Source organism: Symphalangus syndactylus, chromosome 8 (genome assembly GCF_028878055.3).
Source record: "Symphalangus syndactylus isolate Jambi chromosome 8, NHGRI_mSymSyn1-v2.1_pri, whole genome shotgun sequence".
Taxonomy (NCBI): domain Eukaryota; kingdom Metazoa; phylum Chordata; class Mammalia; order Primates; family Hylobatidae; genus Symphalangus; species Symphalangus syndactylus.
The window spans coordinates 131,561,602-131,588,771 of NC_072430.2; the positions used below are offsets into that span (position 1 = coordinate 131,561,602).

At 37.1% G+C, this 27,170-nt stretch overlaps 1 protein-coding gene across 20 annotated transcripts in view; it reads left to right on the forward strand.

Annotated features, from left to right (window-relative positions):
* RHBDD1 (rhomboid domain containing 1) overlaps positions 1–27,170 on the forward strand; it is a 169,932-nt gene that overhangs the window by 87,685 nt on the left and 55,077 nt on the right. For 2 of the 20 annotated variants that reach the window (XM_063645752.1, XM_063645753.1), the window contains exon 7: positions 11,573–13,959. The exons of 16 other annotated variants lie outside the window; for them this stretch is intronic. In XM_063645752.1, the coding sequence (XP_063501822.1) occupies positions 11,573–11,727 (155 nt within the window). In that variant the 3' untranslated portion in view covers positions 11,728–13,959. Of the gene's footprint in view, positions 1–11,572; positions 13,960–19,211; positions 19,368–27,170 lie in introns of those variants that run through there. 2 more of the 20 variants (XR_010122442.1, XR_010122443.1) reach the window with 2 other exon arrangements.

The window sequence follows — 27,170 nt, forward strand, 5'->3', positions numbered from 1 at the left end:
TCTACATATGGCTAGCCAGTTTTCCCAGCACCATTTATTAAATAGGGAATCCTTTCCCCATTTCTTGTTTTTGTCAGGTTTGTCAAAGATCAGATAGTTGTAGATATGTGGCATCATTTCTGAGGGCTCTGTTCTGTTCCATTGATCTATATCTCTGTTGTGGTACCAGTACCATGCTGTTTTGGTTACTGTAGCCTTGTAGTATAGTTTGAAGTCAGGTAGCGTGATGTCTTAAGGTAGTCTGATTTGGGTCAAATCTGTTTGATGTTCTGTAACTGTCTTGTACTTGAATATTGACATCTTTCTCTAGGTTTGGAAAGTTCTGTTATTATCCTTTTGAATAAACTTTCTACTTCTATCCCTCTCTCTCTCCATCCTCTTTAAGGCCAGTAACACTTTGATTTGCACTTTTAGGGCTATTTTCAAGATATGGAAGGTGTGCTTCATTCGTTTTGTCCCCTCTCACTGTGTGTTTTCAAATAGCCTGTCTTCAGGGTCATTAACTCTTTCTACTGCTTGGTCAATTGTGATTCATTCTTCAGTATGTCAATTACATTTTTCAACTTCAGAATTTCTTCTTGATTTGTTTTAATTATTTCAATCTCTTTGTCAAATTTATCTAATAGGAATCTCTCCCTTCAGGGAAGTGGGATCTCCTCTGGCCCAGGTCAGGTCCAGAAATGCTTTCCAAGAGCCAAGGCCTGGAATCAGGTACCCCAAGAGCCTGCTTGATGCTCTACCCTGCTGTGGCCAAGCTGGTACCTAAGCTGCAAGACAAAGTTCCCTTTACTTCCCTCACTTCTTTCCTTAAGCAGAAGGTGTCTCTCCCCAAAGCCACCATATTGGGAATGTGCTTGGGTCACACCTGAAGCCAGTGTGTCTCTGAGTCTCACCCAGATACCACGGGTAAGTACTGCCTGTTTACCACAGTGGCCTATTCAGGTCCCTAGAGCCCTTTAGTCAGCAGGTGATGAATCCTGCTAGGATTGGGTCTTTCTCTTCAAGGCAGAAAGTTTTCTTCTGGCCAGGGTGTGTCTAGAAATGATGTCTGGTAACTAGAGCCTGGAATAGGGGCCTCAGGACTCTGCTCGGTACCCTGTCGTACTGTGGCTGAGCTGGTATCCAAGTCGCAAAACAAATTTGTCTTTACTCTTCCATTTCCTCTCCTCAAGCACTGGGAAATAGTCTCTTCCAGAGCTGCGAGTTGCAGTGCCTAAGGTTGGGAGAGGGGTAACAGAAGCACTGACTTGGCTGTCCCGGCTGATGTCTCACTAGAAGGCGTGTCCCCCAAGTCCACTGGCTCTGAGCCCAGCACAGCACCAGAGCTTACCCAGGAATTGCAGTCCTCGTGACTCAGACTACCTTTCAAGTTTATTTAGGATCCCAGAGCACTTTTGCCCATTGTGTCAGGGCCTGATGGAACTCAAGTTCTGACCACTGGGATGGGCAATTCCCCTGTGGCCTAGGCAGGTCTAAATGCTCACTCCCTGGGTGCTGGCTAAGTTCTGCCCAGTTTTGCTTTCTAGCAGTGCTGAGTTCCGATGGGATGTCCACAATCACTGTGCTCTCCCTCCCCCAAGTACACAGATTCTCTGTCTGTGCTACCAGGGGATGGATGAGGAGTGGCATTGGCAATTCAAGACTGTCTTTCCTTCTCCCTTCAGTGCCTCTTTCAGTGTTGCAAAGTTAAAACCAGGTACTGTGATCACTCACATGATCTTTGGTTCTTATGAAGGTGATTTTTTCTGCAGATAGTTCTTCAGTTTGGTGTTCCTCTGGGAAGGATGATCTGTAAAGCTTTCTATTTGGCCATCTTGCTCCACCTCCCTCCACCTCACCACATTTAATGTTGGTAGTGATAACAGACATTTCTATATGCTGCTGATATGAATGCAAATTGGTATAACCTTTCTGGAAAACACATTGGAAATGTATAATCAAGAGGCTTACCTTCAGTGATTCCTTGACTAGGAATCTAGCCTGAGGAAATAATAGAGAGATGGTCCAATATTTGTTCTGAAGTTACTTATTCCCTAATTAAATTTAATAACAAAAACTTAAGTACATTGAAATTTACACAACAATGTGTGCAAGGGTTAAATCAGTTATGGTTTCATTGTAAAATGGAAATATTAGGCATCTATTAAAAATAACATTTTTGAAAAATTTAGTGGCATGAAAATATGATTACAACATAATTGCCGAGTGAAAAAAAGTAAGGCACAAAATAGTATGTACCATATGGCCAAAATTTTATAAAATAAGCCAACTCAAACCAAATATTTTTCCATAGGAAAAAAAATTGAAAACGGCCTTTGACAAATGTCTTCTTGATTCTTACACTTAGACAATTACAATGGTTTCAAAGGAAAATAAAATTCAAATTAATATACATTTTTATAAAGCTGCTTCCTTTGCCATTGTCAGTTACTGTATAAGGCACTTCAAGAGTCTTTTTAGACCTGTTTCCTTGAAACTAGTTTCATGTGCTGTTCAAAACATTCATTCAGAATAAAATTCTGTGGTCAAATAAGCTTGGAAAATATGTAATTAATTGGTTTCTTAATTGCAGAGCTAATTAGAATCATGAGTAGTATACCAGTGTCATTGTGGATATTCAAGGAGGTATGGTTTGCAGTATTTCCCAAATTTATTTGAATGTAGAGTTTGTGTGTTTGTGTGTATATGTGTTTGAGAGGGGAAAGGGAAGAGGAGGAGAGGGAGGGAGGATAGAAGAGAGAAACTAGAATTGTTTGGGCTGAACCCTCTGACAGGTTGGAGACATCCTGTTACTTTGTCTCTAAATCCTTCAATGTTTATCTTTTAAAAATAAGGGCCATTGTGCTATTTATCTACAACATGATGGCCACTTCAAAGAAAATTAGGAGGAATCCTAATTAGGAGGAACACCTAACATTTAGTCCAAATATGAAATTTTCTAATTTTCACAAAGAGTATCTTTTATGTTCGGGTTTTCAAGGTTCTGATGTTGCATTTGATTATTTCTTTTTAATATAAAAACCATACCATGCCCTTTTTATGATTTAATTTTTCAGGACACCAGTCTCATTGAATGGTAGGTGTCTGATTATTTCTTCATGGTGTATTTAAATAGTTAGTTCTCTGTATTTCTGTAAATATTGGCACTTATATTTGAGGACTTGATTAATTGGATTTAAGTTACACATTTTTAGCAAGAAAATGTCATAGGTAATGCTGTGTTCTTCAGATTGCATCAGGTCAGGAGATACACTGTGTCAAGCCATCCCACTAATACTTGGTTACTAGTTTCAGAAAGTGACTGACAAATCTCTCTGTTGCAAAGGTACATTTTTCCCTTTGCTCTTTGCAAGTTCCACATGAAGTGATACTGTGTCACCATATGAATATCCTGTTTCCTAAAAATTACTTGAAAACTTTTCAAGTAATGGTTTTTGTAGTCTTTGGTGATTTTTTTACAAGGCTAAGTATTAGTCTTGTATTATGCACTTCTGTATAATAACTGATCACCTATCAGTTATTTATTTGGGTTCCTTGTTAATATTTTTATTCTTTAAAATTTATAGTGAAATTTACTCCTTGTGGTGTACACTTATGTGAGCTTTGACAGAAGCATAGAGTGGTTTATCATAACAATTTAGATACAGCACAGTTGTATCACTCCAGAAAATTACTCATCACTCTCCCTTTGTAGTTAACCTCCCTGGACCCTTGATCCTCAGCAAGGACTGTTCTCTTCTCCATCTCCTTAACTTTGCTTTTTCCAGCATGTCGTATAAATGAAATCACACAATATTTAGCTTCGAGGGGTCATACTTCTTTCACTTAGCAAGTTTTTTTTGTGATTCATCTCTATTAACTATATTGATAATTTTTTTTCCTTTATGGTTGAATTATACTCTAGTGTATAGATATACCAGAAGTTTTTTTTTGTTTTTTTGGTTTTTTTTTAAATCCTTTCACCAGTTGAAGGATATTTGGGTTGATTCCAGGTTTGACAATTATGAATAAAGCTGCTATAAAAATTTACATACAGGAATTTGTGTGAATATAAGTTTCCATGTCACCTAGGTAAGCACATAGGAGTAGGGTTTCTGGATTATATATAGTAAATTTATGTTTAACTTTATAAGAATCTGCCTGTTTTCCTAAGTGTTTGTACCAGTTTTCATTCCTGCTGGCAGTATATGAAAGTTCCAGTTGCTCTCGGTTCTCCCAGCATTTGGTATTTTCAGTTGTTTTTATCTTAGCCATTCTAATAGGTGTGAGGTTGTAGTTTTCATTTATATTTCTCTAATGACTAATGATGTTTCTGTTTATCGGCTACCTGTATATCTTCTTTGCTGAAGTTTCTGTTCCATTATTTTGTCTACTTTTAATTGGATTGTTTAGGGAATTCTTTATATATTCTGAATAAAAGTGCTTCATAAGATAGGTGATTTGCTAATGTTTTCCCTGAGTCTGTGGCTTTTTCCCCCCATTCTCTTAAAAGTATCTTTTGTGGCACAAAAGTTTATAATTTTGATGAAGCACAATTTATCAATGTGTCAAGCTTTTAGTGTCGTATCTAAGAATCTTTTGACCTAACCCAAGACCATGATTTTCTGCTACATTTTCTTTTAGGGGTTCCATGGTCTTAAAATTTACATTTAGATATATAGCCCATTTTGAGTTAGTTTTTATATAAGATGTGAGGTATGAACCAAAGTTCATTTTTTGCTTGTGAACTTCCAAATATTTCAGCACCATTTGTCAAAATGACTATCAGTTCTCCAATGAATTGCCTTTGTACTTTTTTCAAATAACAATTGAATATGTTTACATCAGTCTATTTCTGAAAATGTAAAAAACTTGAAATCATATCAGATATCTTCTCAGACCATTACAGAGTAAAACTAGACATCAGTTCTAAAAGGAATCCTCAAAACCATATAAATACATGGAAATTAAGCAAATCTGCTCCTTTATGATTTTTGGGTTAATGATATCAAGATGGAAGTTAAATAATTGTTCAAGATGAATGATAATAGTAACACAAGATATCAAAACCTCTGGGATACAGAAAAAGCAGTGCTAAGAGGAAACTTCATAGGGCTAAATGCCTACATCAGAAAGTCTGAAAGATCACAAATTGACAATCTAATGTCATACCTCAAGGAAGTAGAGAAATGAGAACCAACTAAACCTAAAGGTAGAAGACGAAAAGAAATAAAAAAGATCAGAGAAGAATTAACAGAAATTGCAACAACAACAACAAAAAAGATCAATGAAACAAAAAGTTGGCTCTTTGAAAAGATAAACAAAATCATAAACCATTAGCTATCTTAACCATGAAGAGAGAAGATTCAAATAAGCTGAACTAGAAATGAAAATGGAGACATTACAACCATCACCACAGAAATACAAAAGACCATTTGAGATTACTGTGAACACCTCTATGCATACAAACTAGAAAATCTAGAGAAAATGGATAAATCCCTGGAAATATACAACCCTCCTAGCTTTAATCAGCAAGAAATAGAAATCCTGAACAGACCAATAACAACCAGTGAGATTGAATCCATAATTTTTAAAATTGCCAACAAAAATCCCAGTGCCAGACAGATTCACAGCCAAATTCTACCGGACATTCAAAAATTGGTACCAGTCCTACTGAAACTATTCCAAAAGACTGAGAAAGAGGGAATTGTCCCTAACTCATTCTATGAAGCCTGTATCACCATGACACCAAAGCCACGAAAGGACATAACAAAAGAAGAAAAATACAGACAAATATCTCTGATGAACGTAGATGCAAAAACTCTCAACAAAATGCTAGCAAACTGAATCCAACAGCACATCCAAACAATAATTTACCGTGAACAAATGAGTGTCATCCCAGGGTTGCAGGAATGGTTCAACATACACAAGTCAATAAATGTGATTCATCACACAAACAGAATTAAAAACAAAAACCATATGATCATCTCAATTGATGCATAAAAAGCATTTGCTAAAGTCCAGCATCCATTTATGATAAAAAATGTCAACAAACTAGGAATTGAAGGAACATACCTCAACAAAATAAAAGCTATCTATGACAGACTACAGCCAACATCATACTGAATGGGAAGAAAGGTGAAAAGAATTCCCTCTAAGAACTGGAACAAGATAAGGATGCCCGCTTTCACCATTCTATTCAACACATTACTGGAAGTCCTAGCTAGAGCAGTCAGGCAAGAGAAAGAAAGGATGTTCAAATTAGAAGAGAGTCAAAATGTCTCTGTTTGCTGATGATATGAGTGTATACTTAGAAAACCCAAAAGACGACTCCAAAAGACTTCCTAGATTTTATAAATGAATTCAGTAAAATCTCAGGTTATAAAACTAATATATACAAATCAGTAGCACTGCTATACACCAACAGCCACTAAGCTGAGAATCAAATCAAGAACTCAGCCCTTTTTATGATAGCTGCAAACAAACAAACAAACAAAAAAGCAAAACAAAAAAAAACTGGGAATAAGCTTAACAAAGGAAGTGAAAGATCTCAGCAAGGAAAACTATAAAATACTGCTCAAAGAAATCATAGATGATACAAACAAACAAATGTATGTCCCATGTTCAAGTATTGGAAGAATCAATATTATAAAAATGACCATAATGCCTAAAGCAATCTAAATATTCAATGCAATTCCTATCAAGATACTAACACTGTTTTTCACAGAAATGGAAATCCAAAAATTTGTATGGAACCAAAAAAGAGCCTGAATAGCCGAAGCAGTCCTAAGCAAAAAGAACAAATCTGGAGGCATCACATTACCTGATTTCAAATTACACTACAAGGCTGTAGTAACCAAAACAGCATGGCACTGATATAAAAGTTGATACAAAGACCAATGGAACAGAATAGAGAACCCAGAAATAAAGCCAAATACTTAAAACCAGCTGATCTTCAACAAAACTTAAACATTAATTGAGGAATGGACACCCTATTCAATAAATGGTGCTGGGGAAACTTAGCTACATGCAGAATAATGAAACTGTATCCCTATTTCTCACCATCTAAAAAATTAAGATGAATTAGAGACTTAAATCTAAGACCTGAAACCATAAAAATTCTAGAAGAAAACCTAGGAAAAACTTTTCTGGACATTGGCCTCGGCAAAGAATTTATGACTAAGACCACAAAAGCAAATGAACAAAAACAAAAATAAATAAATGGGAGCCAGTTAAATTAAGGAGTTTCTGCATGGCAAAAGAAATAATTATCAGAGTAAACATACAACCCACAGAATGGAAGGAAATATCTGCAAATTATGTATCTGACAAAGGACTAATACCCAGAATCTACAATGAATTCAAACAAATCAATAAGAAAAAAAATAAGCCCATCAAAAACTGGGCAAATGACATGAATAGACATTCCTCAAAAGAATGTATACGAATGACTAAGAAACACATGAAAAAAAATGCTTAACATCACTAATCATCAGGGAAATGCAAATTCAAACCACAATATGAGATACTACCTTACCCCAACTGGAGTGGTCATTACTAAAAAGTCAAAAAGCAAAAGATGTTGGTGTGGATGTGGGGAAAAGGGAATGCTTATACACTGATGGTAGGAATTTAAATTAGTTACCTCTGTGGAAAACAGTGTGGAGATTCTTCGAAGAACTAATGTAGATTTTCCATTTGATTCAGCAATCCCACTACTGATTATCTACTCAAAGGAAAAGAAGACATTATATCAAATGAAGTCATTATGCACACCTGCATATGTATGTTTATTGCAGCATAGTTAACAGTTGCAAAGATATGGAAACAAATGTCCATCAACCAATGAGTGAAGAAAATGTGGTATATATACACCACGGAATGCTACTCAGCCATAAAAAAGAATGAAATAATGTCTTTTGCAGCAACTTGGGTGGGGATGCTGGAGGCCAATATTCTAAGTATTAATAACTCAGGAATAGAAAACCAAATACCATATGTTCTCACTTATAAGTGGGAGCTAAACTATGAGTATGCAAAGACATACAGAGTGGTTTAACAGATTTTTGAGACTCAGAAGGGGAAAGGGTGAGAAAGGGGTGAGAGATTAAAAAGCCTACACATTGGATACAATGTACACTACTCGGGTGATGAGTGCACTAAAATCTCAGACTTCACCACTATACAATTCATCCATGTAACTAAAAATTACTTGTACCCCTAAAGCTATTGAAATAAAAAAAATTGAAAATCTATTTCTGGACTCTGTATTTTTTTCATTGATCTGTGTGGAAATCTGTCCTTCACCAATACTACATGATTTGATTTCTTTTGCTGTATAATCAGTCCTGGAATCAGATAGCATGGATCCTCTTAGTTCTTTTTAAAAATTGCTTTGGTTATTCTAGACCTTTTGCCTTCCTGCATGAATTTCAGAAGAAGCTTGTTGATATCTACTAAAAAAAAAATCCTACTAAGATTTTGAATTTACAGATCAGTTTAGGGAAAATTAACATCTTAACAACAATGAGTTTTTCAATCCATGAATATGGTATATTTCTCCATGTACTTAGGTCTTTGATTTCTTTGACCAGTGTTTTATAGTTTTGATCATGCAGATGCTCCATGTTTTCTTAGATTTATACCTAAGTATTTTATGTTTTTTTTGTAGGATGAGGTTTGCTATTTTAAAAATATTTTCTCTATCTGTTGAGATGATTATATACTTTTTCTTTTTTATTAGCATATTATATTACTTTGATTTTCAAAGCTGAAACAGGTTTGCATTCCCAGGATAAATCTCACCTGGTTGTGCTGTATTACACTTCATCCTGGTAAAAATGCCATGTGCACCTGAAAAGAATGTGTATTCTGCTGTTGTTGGATAGAATGTTCTATTTAAATGTTATTTAGATGAACTTAGCTGATAGTTTTTCCCAGGTCTTCTATATCCCTACTGATCGTCTACTTGTTTTAATGAATTCTGTGAGTATTTTGAATTACATGCGATAATTATAAGCAATATTGAATACCTATTGTTGCAATAGTTACTCTGGACACATCAAAGACTTCAAATTCCTTTACCATCACCTTATTTTAAGGATGGGCCTCATTTACCAGAGGGTTTTTCTCGGTACCTGCTTGAACTTCAGTTTCAGGTCCTCGTTTTGTGCTGTAACTCGGATAGGTTCTCCTTCCTCTCCCTTGTCCCTCTCCCGGTGGTATACAGCAATTACTTGTTGCTCTATGTTTTGTAGTCTGGTGGTGAGAGGCAAGTTATGGGTATGTCCTGATTAAGCCTTAGTCTTAAGCAGTTACTGATTCCCTGAATTTGGCAGTATGGCCTTCTCAGTGTTCTTAAGATTTAGAGGGTATGTTTTGTTTTTCTTCCTTTTCCCTTCTTAAAGTTGCCATATGTTTTCACTAGCTCCCCAAGGCAAATGGTGGTTCTACTAGTCCGTTCTCACACTGCTATGAAGAAATACCTGAGACAGAGTAATTTATAAAGGAAAGAGGTTTAATGGACTCACAGTTCCACATTGCTGGGGAGGCCTCAAGAAGCTTACAATCATGGTGGAAGGCAAAGGAGAAGCAGGCACCTTCTTTGTAGGGTGGCAGGATGGAGTAAGTGCAAGCAGGGGAAATGCCAGAGGTTTATAAAACCATCAGATCTCATGAGAACTCGCTTACTATCACGAGAACAGCATGGAGGAAACTGCCCCTGTGATCTAATTACCTCCACATGGGGATTATGGGGATTACAATTCAAGGTGAGATTTGGGTGGGGACACATCCAAACCCTATCAGTGGTTTTTGCTCTTCTTTCAGGCATTTAAGGCATTATTCCATAGGGTATCTAGGGGAGAAGGATCTGGGCAGCCTTTCATACATTTCCTGGAGTGGGTGCTGTTCTTTTCCCACAGGACTGTACCATAATGACAAAGGATGCTTTCTCTGGACTCTCACTAGTCTCTCTTGTGAGACCAGATGAGGTTCTGAGAAGAGCCTGAAAGTGGGTGTGAATTTCTTTATATCATAGGCCCCCAGGAATTCTGGGTTCCCTTGCTTGCTTACAGTCAGCCTTTACCAATCTTCTCACAATTTGGCCGAAATTTTTTCACTGGTGTCCAGCAGAGGCTGTCCTAGGTGAGGAAGTGCTCATGTATCATTTTAGATTTACATTTGTTTAGTTGGTTGATCTACTACCTCAGGTCTTTGATGGGTTCAAGAAAAGTTATTAGGTAGTCTCTCTGAGCCTACTCTGGCTTGGGAGGCTGCCCAATTAAAAAAACAAATTAAGTTAATTTATGGATTATGTAGCATTTATGTTTTTTGTAAGGATGAGAGTGATGCCCTTTCCAGCTTTCTACATCCCAAGAGGAAGCTAGGAGCATTCCTTATTCTTCATTGGGGTTTAAATTATCATTTCTTGCATACTATTTACCAATTTTGTTTTCTTACAAAGAGGATTCTTCCATCATAAAACAGATAGAAACTATAGTTTCTTTTTAAATGTCTGGGTAAATAATTCTCTCTTGGATTCCAAGGTTTTAGCCTAAGGAGTTAATGTAATAGTTACCAATAATACTGAGTTTTGAAAAGACCCCCTAACAAGCTCATTTGGTAGAAAGAATGCCAGTACCCCAGAGAAACATCCAGTACTATTTGTAGTCATGCATTACGTAATGTTTCACTCAGCAACAGACCACATATGTGACAGTGGTTCCATAACATTATAAAACTATATTTTTATTGTACCTTTGGTATGTTTAGATACACAAATACTTACCATTGCATTACACTTGCTTATGGTATTCACCACAGAAACATGCTATAGAGGTATATATAGGAGCAATAGGCTATACCGTATAGCCTACATGTGTAGTAGGCTATGCCATTTAGGTTTGTGTAACTACACTTTATAATGACTGCACAATGACAAAATTGCCTAATAATACATTTTTTCAGAACATATCCCTGTGGTTAAGTGATGCATGACTGTCCTCTCAAACTTTTCTTTAGTTAAATAAATTGTAAGAGTACATTGAAAAATCAAGGTAGCAACTTTTAACCTCAGAATTTTCTATTATCGTATTTCATAAGTACCTGGCCATAATTACATGTCCTAAAGATCATGCCAGGAATAATAATGCCTAAGTGGCCTTTGTAGAAGAAATATTGAAATTTCTATTATTTCAAGGGGCTAGAACATTTACTGCTACTAACAGAAATCTTGGCTTGTTCTGTTGGCAGTCTCAGCTTTTATAAATGAATCCAAGAGGCAGCTGATACCACAATAATAGAAAAATTTTGGAAAGGAGCTATCTTTTTCTTTGAGTCAAAAGGCAGATGCCAACTAGGAACATTAGCTCATTGCATTTTTTTTCTCCCCCAACCCCACATCCCTCCATGCATAATTTGTGCCTTTTTCTTTTTTTTTTTTTTTTTTTAATAGCCTGCCACCAGGTTAAGCTGGTGCTGGGTACAAAGCTCTGTCGTTTTCAATTTCTATCTGCCAGCGTGCAGCATGGGTACTGGTTGAAGCCGGAAATCCTTAACTGACATGTGGAGTAACTTGTGCTTCTTTTCTTAGATTCTTCTGAAAGGCAAATGGCCACAGTCACACTTTGGCTGTCTTGTGAAAAAATCAAGCAGAATTGTCACCCCCAGCCCCGCACTACACAGTTAAGGTTGCTGGGTAGCGTATATGAAACTATGGTGGAATATACTACAAAAGTCTTGGATTGAGAATGAAACTGATTGCTGCTTTGTTTCTTAGTCTCTAGATGTAAAAACCAGGAAAGCCATATTAGAAAAAATATTTAGATTTCAAATTAATATGTAGTGCTTTGTTAACACAGCATTTAATGATCCCTTTGAATCCTGTTTATAAGCAATCATATATTCATAGGGACCAATTGAGATATGCTTGAAGTTAAAAAGGGGAGATAATTTATTTAATTAAGTTTTACATTTTTCTTTTTTCTGATGCAACATCAAGGTATGTAAAAGTAACATTTGTCTTATTGTATGGAAATTTTTGTGAAAAATTGGATAAATTATGTTGATGTTCTTTTCACCTTTGGTGTTGTGTTACAAAGAAAAAACGACGGGAATTTCAGTGACCTGAGTTTCATTCCTAGCATAACCATTAACTAACTTTATTTGTGCTGTGAGTCACTGAATCTGATCAGATCTCAGTTTTATTTTAATTTTTTTTATAATGAAGGAATCAAATTGGGTATGCTTCAGAGTCTCTTCCAGTTCCATTATTCTGAGGAGGACATAGCTAAAAAGAGATGGGAGTTTCAGGAGATGTCAGGAATATTGGTGAGTTTTTGACATATAAGTTTCAGGGCTTACAGATGAAAGATTTCTAAAAGATAAATTCAAACAGCTATGCAAAGCAGATCTAACTTGATAAACACATGTATTAGATGGTAGTACCTTATTCAGTTGCGTGATTATACTAGCCTTTATTGGCCCAGTGCAGGCATAATGCAATTGGCAATTTTTAATGTATGCAAATTTCCACTGCTGCCTTGCTTGGCATAGCAGAAACATTACAGCCAGGACAGAGATGTACGACTAATTCTGTGTGACCACCTAACTTCTTTTTTTAAAAAAGTAATTTGGTGTGTTCTCCCCCAGGAAAACTTTCTATGTAATAAAAAAATACCATCTGCCAGATTGTCTAAAAGCAATTTCAATGCAAAACAACACTTGCTTTAGATTACTGATTCTTACTTGCTGCTGTGTGTATTGAAGATTTTCATTTCAGTGAATAAAAGTTTGATATTTGAGAATGTATCTAGATGTGAAATTTTACAACAGATTGTGCTTATATCTAGATTGTGGTTATATCTGCATTTACGGTGCTATAAGATTGTACTTGTATCTTAGATTGTATTTATATCTACCTATACTTTTTCAAATCTATGAAATTAGTTTCAATAATTTAAAATATTAACTGAAGCCCAGCCATTGCTTTAAAAAAGAGAGAGAGAGATACATGGAATTTAAATGTTTGGGAAACTGACATTAATAGTTATCTGTTAATTAATTTATATGTAATCTTTTCTCTGCCACCTACCCCCATAATAATCATTTATTGAAAGGCATTATTTGGATGCTGATGAGAAGATTTAACAATAAAAGCATAAACAAAACTATAATGAATTAATTCTACCCATATCCCCCACAACTGATAGAGACTACGTTTTGGGCTACCAAATCTTGATGATTTCAGAAATATTTCTTTGAACACTCATGATGTTGCTCAGTATCGTCATTTATTCTGCTACTCAACAGAACCTTATTTGAGCCCTTCATATGTGTCAGCATTATAGGCAGTTAAGCACTGTAGGCTATAGAAATGAATAAATCTTGTTCATTACTATCAAGGTAAAAATATTCTTCTTTCTGCCAAACAACAAGCAATTTAAATGACCTATTTTAGTTCAGCTAAGCAATATATTAGATTTAGGAAGGAGATATAGTAACTTTTGACTTCAAGTGAGATAATTGCTTTACTTATCAATATGTGACATTCTCTACTTCAGCAACCATGATTCCCTAAGTTATGCAAGAATTTACAGAAAATGAAGTTGATTATAATACAATGATTTAGATACTCAAGTTATTAATATAATTTTTAGCCTCAGAAGTTTTTGATGTGTATATTCTGTATTTAATGAGATCACATATAATTGAAGAAAACTTATTTAGGCCTGATTCACAAACTGTTGTCATTTTTATAAAAATTAATTAATTTGGAAAAGACACATCAGACAGTACTTTAAAATTGCAATCAATATTGTCTTCTCATTCAATAAAAATTGAAGGTGTGAACATGTTTTTATACTATGTATCTGTACTGAAAAATAAAACTACCTGCTTTTTTGAGCTGAAGACACCAGACTTTGTTTTGTAAACTCAATAGTTGATATTTTCAGTGAATAAAATTTTGTTCTCTTTTAATTTGAGCCTTTCCAATTCCTTTCTTTAACTTTTATTTTAAGTTCAGGAGTACATGTGCAGGAACTGCAGGTTTGTTAAATAGGTAAATGTGTGTCATGGAAGTTTGTTGTACAGATTATTTCACCACCCAGGTATTAGGCCTAGTAATCCACTAGTTATTTTTCCTGATCTTCTTCCTCTTCTTGCCCTCCACCCTCCAATAGGCCCCATTGTGCATTATTCGTCTCCATGTGTCCATGTGTTCTCATCATTTATCTGTCACTTATAAGTGAGAACATGCGGTATTAAGTTTTCTGTTCCTGCATTAGTTTGCTAAGGATAGTGGTCTCCAGCTTCACTCATGTCCTTGCAAAAGACATGGTTTCAGATTTTTTGTGGCTGCATAGTATTCCATGGTGTATATGTACCACATTTTCTTCATCCAGTCTATCATTGATGGGCATTTGGGTTGATACCATGTCTTTGCCATTGTGAATAGTACTGCAGTGAACATACACGTGCATGTGTTTTTATAATAGGACAATTTATATTCCTATGGGTGTATACCCAGTAATGGGATTGCTGGGTCGAATGGTATTTCTGTTTCTAGATCTTTGAGGAATCACCACAATGTTTTCCACAATGGCCGAACTAACTTACATTCCCACCGACAATGTAAAAGCGTTCCTTTTTCTCCACAATCTCTCCAGCATCTGTTATTTTTTGACTTTTTAGTAATAGACATTCTGACTGATGTGAGATGGTATCTCGTGGTTTTTATTTGCATTTCTCTAATGATCAGTTATGTTGAGCTTTTTTTCACAGATTTTTTGCCACATGTATGTCTTCTTTCGAAAAGTGTCTTTTCATGTCCTTTGCCCACTTTTTAATGGATTTTCTTCTTGCAAAGTTGTTTAAGTTCCTTATAGATGTTAGATATTAGACCTTTATCAGATACATAGTTTGTAAAATTTTCTCCCATTCTGTAGTTGGTTTACTTTGTTGATAGTTTCTTTTACTGTGTAGCATCAGAAATTATAAGGGGAATATTGCCACTGACCCCACGGAAGTACAAACAACAATCAGAGAATATTTTAATCACCTCTATGCACATAAATTAGAAAATTAGGAGAAATGGATAAATTCGTGGACATACACCCTTCCAAGACTGAAGCAGGAAGAAATTGAATCCCTGAAGAGACCAATAACAAGTTCTGAAATGGAAGCAGTAATAGCCTACCAACCATAAAAAGCCCAGGACCAGACAATTCACAGCTGAATTCTATCAGAGGTACAAAGAAGAGCTGGTACCATTCCTGTTGAAACTATTACAAAGAGATGAAAGAAAAAAAAAAAGGACTCCTTGCTAACTCATTCTGTGAATCCAGCATCATCCTGATACCAAAACCTGGCAGAGATACAACAAAAAAAGAAAACTTTAGGCCAATATCTTTGATGAACATCAATGCAAAAATCCTCAACAAAATACTGGCAAACCTAACTCAGCAGCACATCAAAAAGCTTATCCATCAGGATCAAGTAGTCTTCATCTCGGGATGCAAGGCTGGTTCAACATTCGCAAATCAAGAAACATAATTCATCACATAAACAGAACTAAAAACAAAAATCGCATAATTATCTCAATAGATGCCGAAAAGGCTTTCAATAAAATTCAACATCCGTTCATGTTAAAAACTCTTAATAAATTAGGTATTGAAGAAACATACCTCCAAATAATAAGAGCCATATGTGACAAACCCACAGCTAGTATCATACTGAATGGGCAAAAGCTGGAAGCATTCCTTTTGAAAACTGGCACAAGACAAGGATGCCCTCTCTCACCACTCCTATTCAACATAGTATTGGAAGTTCTGGCCAGGGCAATCGAGCAAGAGAAAGAAATAAAAGGTATTTAGGAAGAAAGGAAATCAAACTATCTTTGTTTGCAGATGACATGATCCTATATCCAGAAAACTCCATCATCTCAGCCCCAAAGCTTCTTAAGCTGATAAGCAACTTCAGTAAGTCTCAGGATACAAAATCAATGTGCACAAATTGCTAGCATTCCTATACACCAACAACAGACAAGCTGTGAGCCAAATCACGAATGAACTCCCATTCACAGTTGCTACAAATACCGAGCAGTACAGCTAACAAGGGAAGTGAAGGACCTCCACAAGGAGAACCAGAAACCACTGCTCAAATAAATCAGAGAGAACACAAACAAATGGAGAAGCATTCCATGCTCATGGATAGGAAGAATCAATATCATGAAAATGGCCATACTTCCCAAAGCAATTTATAGATTCAATGCTATTCCCATTAAACTACCATTGACATTCTTCACAGAACTAGAAAAAACTACTTTAAAGTTCATATGGAGCCAAAAAAAAAAAAAAAAAAAAAACTAAATAGACAAGGCAATCCTAAGCAAAAAGAACAAAGCTGGTGGCATCACACTACCCAACTTCAAACTGTACTACAGGGCTACAGTAACAAAAACAGTATGGTAGTGGTACAAGAACAGACACATAGGCCAATGGAACAGAATAGAGAACCCAGAAATAAGACTGTGCACACCTGCAACTATCTGATCTTTGACAAAACTGACAAAAGCAATAGGAAAGGATTCTCTATTTAATAAATGGTGCTGGGAGAACTGGTTAGCCATATGTGGAAGACTAAAGCTGGACCCCCTTCCCTACACCTTATATAAAAATCAACTGAAGATGGATCAAAGACTTATAAGTAAAACCCAAAACTATAAAAACCCTAGAGGAAAACCTAGGCAATTGTTGGGATTTGATCAGGCTAGTGCAATACCTCAGGCAGTACCATTCAGGACATATTTACGGGCAAAGATTTCATGATGAAGGTGCCAAAAGCAATTGCAACAAAAGCAAAACTTGACAAAAAGGATCTAAAAGAGCTTCTGCACACCAAAAGAAACTATCTGATTATACACATTAAAAGTGTCTGTAACAGGAACGGTCGCTCAAGCCTGTAATCCCAGCACTTTGGGAAGCTGAGGCAGGCAGATCACAAGGTCAGGAGATTGAAGACCATCCTGGCTAACACGGTGAAACCCCATCTCTACTAAAAATACAAAAAATTAGCCAGGCATGGTGGCAGGCACCTGTATTCCCACCTACTCGAGAGGCTGAGGCAGGAGAATGGCATGAACTCGGGAGGTGGAGCTTGCAGTGAGCTGAGATCACGCCACTGCACTCCAGCCTGGGCAACAGAGCGAGACTCCATCTCAAAAAAAAAAAAAAAAAAAGTGTCTAACATTTTAAAAGGCTTTGACTTAAAATTTTTATCTTCAACTATGAATTATCGGTGTTTATAAACAGCCACATTGTTAAAAAATATTAAGTGTATAACTGCCATTTAAGTCTTGGGAAGGGATATATTACTGTGATCATTTGCTCAATTTATTTGTGTGTGTATACGTGTGTGTCTGTGTATCTCATGACGTGATTATATGCCCACAATTACCTATGATTATTATAATTCATTAAAATTTTTAATTAAAAAATAATTCAAATTGTTTCTAAAGTAGATAGATGATGGAGAATGAGATAGGCAGTACCGTTTTCAAATAGAACTGTCATATGCTAGCACTGAAAGCAAACTTATAGTCATCATATCTGACACATTGGTTTCAGATCAGGAAACAGAGAAAACAAGAGGCTTAATTCTCTGTCACAGTATACTGGCCCACTAACTGTGGTCAGGATTACTGTTGACAGTGTCTTGCCCTAGGAATACAGATGTGAAGTAGGTTGGTTCCCTAGGCTGGTCTGTGGGCAGCCTGGGAGTCAGAACCTCTCTGGAAAGTGCTAGGTTAGACTCACATTTTCTTTTTCTTTCTTTTTTGAGATGGAATCTCGCTCTGTTGCCCAGGCTGGAGTGCAGTGGCATGATCTCGGCTAGTGTAACCTCTGCCTCCCAGGTTCAAGCAATCCTCCTGCCTCAGCCCCCCTAGTAGCTGGGATTACAGGCATGCACCACCATGCCCAGCAAAGCTTTCTTGTTGTTTGTTTGTTGTTTGTTTGTTTTTAGTAGAGATGGGATTTCTGTTGGCCAGGCTGGTCTCAAACTCCTGATCTCAGGTGAAAGTGCTGGGATTACAGGCATGAGCCACCTCGTCCGGCCTAGACTCACGTTTTCTAGGGCTCCCATGAGTCTCCCTAGAGCTGAACCTCAAGTGCACTTCTCCATCAGGACTCTCAGCTCTCCTCCTGCTGGCAGGGGCAAGTCCACCTGGCCTTCGGAGGTGTAGGAGACAAGCAGGTGATGAAGTGTGAGAAACAGTTCTGATATATGCGTGTTAACACTTGTTATACCTGTGCTGTGATGAGTCTGCAGTTTGGGTTTTGTTTTGCTATCAGAATTGTCTTTTCTAGAAATCCCACCTGAATTCCAAATGGTCCCAAGGTGGACCATGCTGAGAGCCTGAGAGAGATGAAAATGGTACTTGAGCTTATCTATTCTGGTCTTTTAGATTTTGTGTAGCATTTGTTTTGATTATGAAAGTAATATTTATACACTATGGAAAATACAAACCAGCAAGAGGTCAAAAAAGTAATCTATAATTTCACCAAACATAGAAAAGCCACTTCGCATTTGGGTTATATCCGTGTACATACCCATAACACAGGCATCTAGAGGAAAGCACTGTAAATATTTTGGTGAAATTCCTTCCAGGTTAATGAGTATTAGGTGGTAATGACTATGCTGAGAAGATTCACATACCCACACAGAACCCTATAAAATAAATATTTTAAATTATTTTCATTGTTTTAGATTGTGAGGGAGAGGCACAGAGAAATTAAGTGACTTTTTCAGGGTCACATTCTAAGTGGTAAATATCAGATTAGAAGGCCAGATGTCTCTATTCCTAGTTGGGACACTTTTTACATTATACGATATTATAGCCTCCTCAGAAAAAGTATATCTAGGCTGCTACTGAGCTGTCAGTTAAAGTAGAGATTAACATGGTTTTCTTGTAAGTCTGTAGCCCGCCATATAATTGGCCTATTTAACTTAGCTGGAGGACGTTTGTATTCTTGGAGTTAGATTGGCTGTTTTGATCATCTTTTTTTTGTTTGTTTGAGACAGAATCTCGCTCTGTCGCCCAGGCTGGAGTGCAGTGGTGCAATCTCGGCTCACTGCAAGCTCCGCTTCCCGGGTTCATGCCATTCTCTCTGCCTCAGCCTCCCAAGTAGCTGCGCCTGCCACCACGCCCGGCTAATTTTTTGTATTTTTAGTAGAGACAGGATTTCACCGTGTTAGCCAGGATGGTCTCGATCTCCTGACCTCATGATCCACCCACCTCAGCCTCCCAAAGTGCTGGGATTACAGGCATGAGCCACTGCGCCCGGCCGTTGTGATCATCTTGAATTCAGAAAACCGAAAACTCAGAGGTATGTGTGGCCACTATTGATAATTCTTTGCTAAATTAAAAAGACTGCATTATTTATAGAGATAGCAATGACAATTATCTTATTTTTGTCTTTACCTGTTCATATATGTTTGGCTAAGTTTTTTTTGTTTGTTTGGTTGGTTGGTTTGGATTTTTTAAGGAAAAATTCCTGACAAGAAATTAAAAATTGTTAAGCAAATCATTTGCATGGGAAGGAACACCCTCCTTACACAAGAAGCCTGCGTCTCGAGTACCTCATAGGATAAGTACCCCCAAAAAATGCTTACTGCAGACAATCAGAAGTAATCTGCTGGGGTGCCGTTGGTTTCTACCAAAATTGTAGCATATAAAAGTTTGAAAAGATTTGTTTTTAATATAAATATATTAGTGACATTTGAATTAAGGATATTTGCATTGTTAATTTAAATAGAACTTAATTTGTCTTTAATAGTTTTCCTTTTAGAAAAGAAATGATTCATAATAGAAAAGAATAAATGTGCTTTCATTAAGTGTGCCTTAAGACATTACAATTTTATGTTGAGCTATTTCCCATTACTCCAGTTACTTAATAATGGGAATTATTCACATGAGAATTTCCACTGTTGTCTGCTCTGCCTGTCTTAAACAATCTTACTCACAGTTATACACATTCTCCCATCCATTATATTGTGCTGTGTTGCTGGTGAGAAAAACCAAGAGTCATATGTTGGTTTCCATTTATTATACAGTCACAAACAGCTCTCAAAGTGGTCTAGTGTCATCTCATGGCAGTTCTCCAGTGATTCAAAACTATAATTGTGTTGTACTTAGTTATGGAGAGCCAGATGTGAGAGTTACGTGTTTGTGTATCTTCACGAATCTCAATCAGAGGACCAAAGATCTCCTTATGATAGATAGATACCTGGCCCAAATTGTGCAAAGTTATAAAGATTACTATAAATATTAAACTGATTAAAGTTACACTGTAATTATTTGCTTTGGAAAAATTGCAGATGGCCTCAGTGTGCAGTCATAGGAGACAAGTGAAACAAATCATGATATGAGTTGACTCTTGAATCATTGCATCGGGATTCTTTACAGATCAAACCAGAACAACCCAAAGCCCAGTAGTTTTTAATTTTCAGCTCAGTGAGTCTAAAAGGGAACACTTGCTTCTGGCTAGTATGATGCTAAAATAAAATGTAGCTGGCCCATGAACATTACAGGAGATAGTGTTTAATAAGTGTGCTCTAGAACGCCTACTCTCTTCATTATGTCTTTAAGTAAGCTGGGTCTCTTGGGGTTAGTAAGGCCCTTCTTTTGGCACACTGTGCTATGACGAAGATAAATTTTAAACCTCAAGTAAGTTACTATTGTCTAGAGCATGCTTTTTGGAGAGGAGGGAAATAAGTCTCTGACTTACATAACGCAGGCCTAGTAAGGCCTATTTTGCATATAACTTTGAGATTGTGACATTTGTCAGGTTATGCTGCATTTCATCCCCCATTGGTAGCCTTCATTATTTGCTCATTGTTATTTTAAAGTTTTATGTATTACAAAAGCACATAAACAGTGCTTCTTGGTCTATAGGCGCACCTGTGCAGTGGACTTCTGGATTTCTCTGTGTGCTCTGAGGAAGGGATCCAGGTGGCCATTGTTGACAGGCCATTGGCCTGTGTTGACAGCTTGTTTCTGTTATGCCTTTGCTCAGTATAGTCTTGCTGGTGGTAGCGACAGGGGCAGGTGGAAGTGAAAGAGCACTGAGTGCCTCTTAAATCAGTTGTCATTTTGGCAGATTCAGTCTAAACCAAGGATGACTTCCATATGCAATGGCTGTGAAGGATGTTTTGGCCCAAGAAAATAATACTTAATCAGCAGTGTGGTTCATCTTACTACTCTGAGGAGAAAATAACCTACTACCAAATTTTACTCTATTTTAGATAGAATTTTTTAAAACCAAAATAAAAAACATCTGCTGTTTTGTAGCTGCTTGAACCCGAGGCTCTGTGCCCCTAGAGGAGCAGCAGTTGTACAATTGCTGTGCATTCTGTATCTCTTAGACCTTGCCACCAGGCTAGGGGGACACTGTCAGAGTTAATAAGCAATTAGGACGTTCTTTCCTATCAATTAACTGGCAGAATAATGAGACCACAGGAGCAGTCTCCTTAAAAATGCCAAGACTTGTGTTTTCTGAAAAGCATGTCTTTCTCTGCTGTTTGCAGTTACACGAATAGACAACTACTTAACACTTAAAAAAATACAATGAAAATTATACCTACAGCAAACAGAAAAGAGAGGTATACAAATGGGATATCATTCACTCTAAACTCAGAATTTGTAGATTTTCCTCCTGAGTGGCTGTAGTGATAATATTTTCTGTCACCTTAATTGGCTTAAAGATTGACAGAATACTTACGTAGTGAACATCCTTTGTTGTATAAATCAATGTCTAAAGTCTAAGTTTTGGACAATCTGGGTATTGATGCCAAATTTGAATTAGTGAGCTCCTGGCCATGGCCTATCGATGTTGATTTCCCCTTGAATGTGATGAGACCCTAGTGAAGGGTTTTCATAGAGGAGTGAGGGGAGCAAAGAAAATAGATAAAAGCCCAGGAATAGGGAGATAGTCTGTTGGAGGAACTAATTTGGTTGTGGCTGCAACGTATTTTTCATGGGGAGATTTGTGGGGCAGGATTGCAATTTATCAGAGTGCAGAGATAAGTAGGAATCAAGTTGTGAAGGGCTCAGTATGATGTGTTTAAAGGTTTTGTGTTTAATCTTGAGGATAGTGGAAACGATCAAATCTGGTTTTTATTATTATTATTATTATTATTATTATTATTATTATTATTATTATACTTTAAGTTCTGGGATACATGTACTGAATGTGCAGGTTTGTTACATAGGTATACATGTGCCATGGTGGTTTGCTGCACCCATCAACCTGTCATCTACATTAGGTATTTCTCCTAATGGTATCCTTCCCCTAGCCTCCCATCCCCTGACAGGCCCCGGTGTGTGATGTTCCCCTCCCTATGTCCATGTGTTCTCATTGCTCAACTCCCACTTACAAGTGAGAACATATGGTGTTTGGTTTTCTGTTCCTGTGTTAGTTTGCTGAAAATGATGGTTTCCAGCTTCATCCGTGTCCCTGCAACAGACATGAACTCATCCTTTTTTATGGCTACGTAGTATTCCATGGTGTATATGTTCCACATTTTCTTTATCCAGCCTATCATTGATGGGCGTTTGGGTTGGTTCCAAGTCTTTGCTATTGTGAGTAGTGCCGCAGTAAACATACGCCTGCATATGTCTTCATAGTAGAATGATTTAGAATCCTTTGGGTATATACCCAGTAATGGGATTGCTGAGTCAAATGGTATTTCTGGTTCTAGATCCTTGAGGAATCACCACACTGTCTTCCACAATGGTTGAACTAATTTACACTCCCACCAACAGTGTAAAAGTGTTCCTATTTCTCCACGTCCTCTCCAGCATCTATTTTTTACTGACACTTTAATGATCACCATTCTAACTGGCATGAGGTGGTATCTCGTTGTTTGATTTGTATTTCTCTAATGACCAGTGATAAGTTTTTTTTTCCTATGTTTGTTGGCCGCATAAATGTCTTCTTTCGAGAAGTGTCTATCATATCCTTTGCCCACTTTTTGATGTGGTTGTTTTTTCTTGTAGATTTGTTTAAGTTCCTCACAGACTCTGGATATTAGCCCTTTGTCAGATGGATAGATTGCAAAAATTTTCTCCCATCCTGTAGGTTGCCTGTTCACTCTGATGATAGTTTCTTTTGCTGTGCAGAAGCTCTTTAGTTTAATTAGATCCCATTTGTCAATGGTGGCTTTTGTTGCCATTGCTTTTGGTGTTTTAGTCATGAAGTCTTTGCCCATGCCTATGTCCTGAATGGTATTGTCTAGATTTTCTTCTAGGGTTTTTATGGTTTTAGGTCTTACGTTTAAGTCTTTAATCCATCTTGAGTTAATTTTTGTGTAAGGTGTAAGGAAGGAGACCAGTCTCAGTTTTCTGCATATGGCTGGCCAGTTTTCCCAACATCATTTATTAAATAGGAAATCCTTTCCCCATTGCTTGTTTTTGTCAGGTTTGTCAAAGATCAGATGGTTGTAGATGTGTGGTGTTATTTCTGAGGCCTCTATTCTGTTCCATTGGTCTATATATCTGTTTTGGTATCAGTACCATGCTGTTTTGGTTACTGTAGCCTTGTAGTATGGTTTGAAGTCAGAAGACAAGAAATTACTAATTTCAGAGCAGAACTGAAGGAGATAGAGACATGAAAACCCTTCAAAAAGTTAATGAATTTAAGAGCTGATTTTTTGAAAAGATTAACAAAATGGACCACTAGTCAGACTAACAAAGAAGAAAAGAGAGAAGAATCAAATAGACACAATAAAAAATGATAAAGAGGATATCACCACTGATCCCACAGATATACAGACTACTGTCAGAGACTACTATAAACACTTCGAAGCAAATAAACTAGAGAATCTAGAAGAAATGGATAAATTCCTGTACACAGGAATATACCCTCCCAAGACTAAATCAGGAAGAAGTCGAATCCCTGAATAGACCAATAACAAGTTCTGAAATGTATGTATCCAGCAGCACATCAAAAGCTTATTCATCACAATCAAGTTGGCTTCATCCCGGGATGCAAGGCTGGTTCAACATACACGAATTAGTAAACATAATTCATCACATAAACAGAACCAATGACAAAAACCACATGATTATCTCAATAGATGCAGAAAAGGCTTTCAATAAAATTCAGCATCCCTTCACGTTAACAACTCTCAATAAACTAGGTATTGAAGAAACATACCTCCAAATAATAAGAGCCATATATGACAAACCCACAGCCAATATCATACTGAATGGGCAAAAGCTGGAAGCCTTCCCTTTGAAAAGCAACACAAGACAAGGATGCCCTCTCTCACCACTCCTATTCAACATAGTATTGTAAGTTCTGGCCAGGACAATCAGGCAAGAGAAAGAAATAAAGGGCATTCAAATAGAGAGGAAGTCAAATTGTTTCTGTTTGCAGATGACATGATCCTATATCCAGAAAGCCCCATCGTCTCAGCTCAAAAGCTTCTTAAGCTGATAAGCAACTTTAGCCAAGTCTCAGGATACAAAAATCAATGTGCAAAAATCACAAGCATTCCTACACACCAATAATAGCCAAATCATGAGTGAACTCCCATTCACAATTGCTACAAAGAGAATAAAATATCTAAGAATACAACTTACGAGGGATGTGAAGGACCTCTTCAAGGAGAACTGCAAACCACTGCTCAAGGAAATAAAGGACACAAAAAATGGAAAAACATTCCATGCTCATGGATAGGAAGAATCAATATTGCGAAAATGGCCGTACTGCCCAAAGTAATTTATAGATTTAATGCTACCCCCATCAAGCTACCATTGACTTTCTTCACATAATTAGAAAAAAACTACTTTAAATTTCATATGGAACCAAAAAAGGGTCTGTATAGCCAAGACAATCCTAAGCAAAAATCTGGGTTTTAAGACCACTCTGTTAGGTTAGGGGAAGTTGGGGGCAAGGAATTTAAGTGAGTCATAGCATGTATACCAGCAGCATTGTAAGTGACCTGTATATGTGTGTGTACATGCATGTGGACATGGCTGGGAGGCTGACATAGGTCCCATAGCTGATAAAGGGTAGGCGTGAGATTGGATGGAACCCAGTCCGTTTCATTTCACAGTCTATGTACTTTATTGTTACATTGTTTTGCCTTTCATATTGTATTGGTAGGACATAATAATAGTGATATTTGTATTAATAGGTTGATTAATAATTATATTAGTTTGCTAGGACCATCATAACTAAATACCACAGTCTGGGTAGTTTAAACACATAAATGTATTTTCTCACATCTCCAGAGGCAGGAAGTTCAAGATCAAGGTGCCGACGGGTTTGGCTTCTCCTGAGGCTGCTCTCCTTGGCTTGCAGATGGCCTTTCCCCCGTGTCCTCCCATGCTCTTTCCTCTGTGCACGTGTCCTTCGTGTCTCTTTTTGCATCCAAATTTCCCTCTCTTAAAAGGATACTAGTCAGATTGGATTAAGGATCACTCTAATGGCCTTATTTGTAAAAATTAAATATTTTAGTTGATCAAAATTGTATCTGTTTTTCACATACTCCACAGTGTTTTGAAATGTATATCCATTGTGGAATGGCTAAACAACCTAATTAACATAAGTTACCTCACATCCTTAGTTTTTGTGATAAGAGCCCTAAAAATCTACTCTTAATGATTTTCAAGAATACAATACATTGTTTTTTTTTTTTCTTTTTTTATTTTTATTTTTTTAATTTTATTTTTATTTATTCATTTATTTGTTTATTTATTTATTTTTTTATTATACTTTAGGGTTTTAGGGTACATGTGCACAATGTGCAGGTTTGTTACATATGTATCCATGTGCCATGTTGATTTCCTGCACCCATTAACTCGTCATTTAGCATTAGGTGTATCTCCTAATGCTGTCCCTCCCCCCTCCCCCCACCCCACAACAGTCCCCGGAGCGTGATGTTCCCCTTCCTGTGTCCATGAGTTCTCATTGTTCAATTCCCACCTATGAGTGAGAACATGCGGTGTTTGGTTTTTTGTCCTTGCGATAGTTTACTGAGAATGATGTTTTCCAGTTTCCTCCATGTCCCTACAAAGGACACGAACTCATCATTTTTTATGGCTGCATAGTATTCCATGGTGTATATGTGCCACATTTTCTTAATCCAGTCTATCGTTGTTGGACATTTGGGTTGGTTCCAACTCCTTGCTATTGTGAATAGTGCCGCAGTAAACATACGTGTGCATGTGTCTTTATAGCAGCATGATTTATAGTCCTTTGGGTATATACCCAGTAATGGGATGGCTGGGTCAAATGGTATTTCTAGTTCTAGATCCCTGAGGAATCGCCACACTGACTTCCACAATGGTTGAACTAGTTTACAGTCCCACCAACAGTGTAAAAGTGTTCCTATTTCTCCACATCCTCTCCAGCACCTGTTGTTTCCTGATTTTTTAATGATGGCCATTCTAACTGGTGTGAGATGGTATCTCACTGTGGTTTTGATTTGCATTTCTCTGATGGCCAGTGATGAGGAGCATTTCTTCATGTGTTTTTTGGCTGCATAAATGTCTTCTTTTGAGAAGTGTCTGTTCATGTCCTCTGCCCACTTTTTGATGGGGTTGTTTGTTTTTTTCTTGTAAATTTGTTTGAGTTCCTTGTAGATTCTGGATATTAGCCCTTTGTCAGATGAGTAGGTTGCAAAAATTTTCTCCCATTGTGTAGGTTGCCTGTTCACTCTGATGATAGTTTCTTTTGCTGTGCAGAAGCTCTTTAGTTTAATGAGATCCCATTTGTCGATTTTGGCTTTTGTTGCCATTGCTTTTGGTGTTTTAGACATGAAGTCCTTGCCCACGCCTATGTCCTGAATGGTATTGCCTAGGTTTTCTTGTAGGATTTTAATGGTTTTAGGTCTAACATATAAGTCTTTAATCCATCTTGAATTAATTTTTGTATAAGGTGTAAGGAAGGGATCCAGTTTCAGCTTTCTACATATGGCTGGCCAGTTTTCCCAGCACCATTTATTAAATAGGGAATCCTTTCCCCATTTCTTGTTTTTGTCAGGTTTGTCAAAGATCAGATAGTTGTAGCTATGCGGCATCATTTCTGAGGGCTCTGTTCTGTTCCATTGATCTATGTCTCTGTTGTGGTACCAGTACCATGCTGTTTTGGTTACTGTAGCCTTGTAGTATAGTTTAAAGT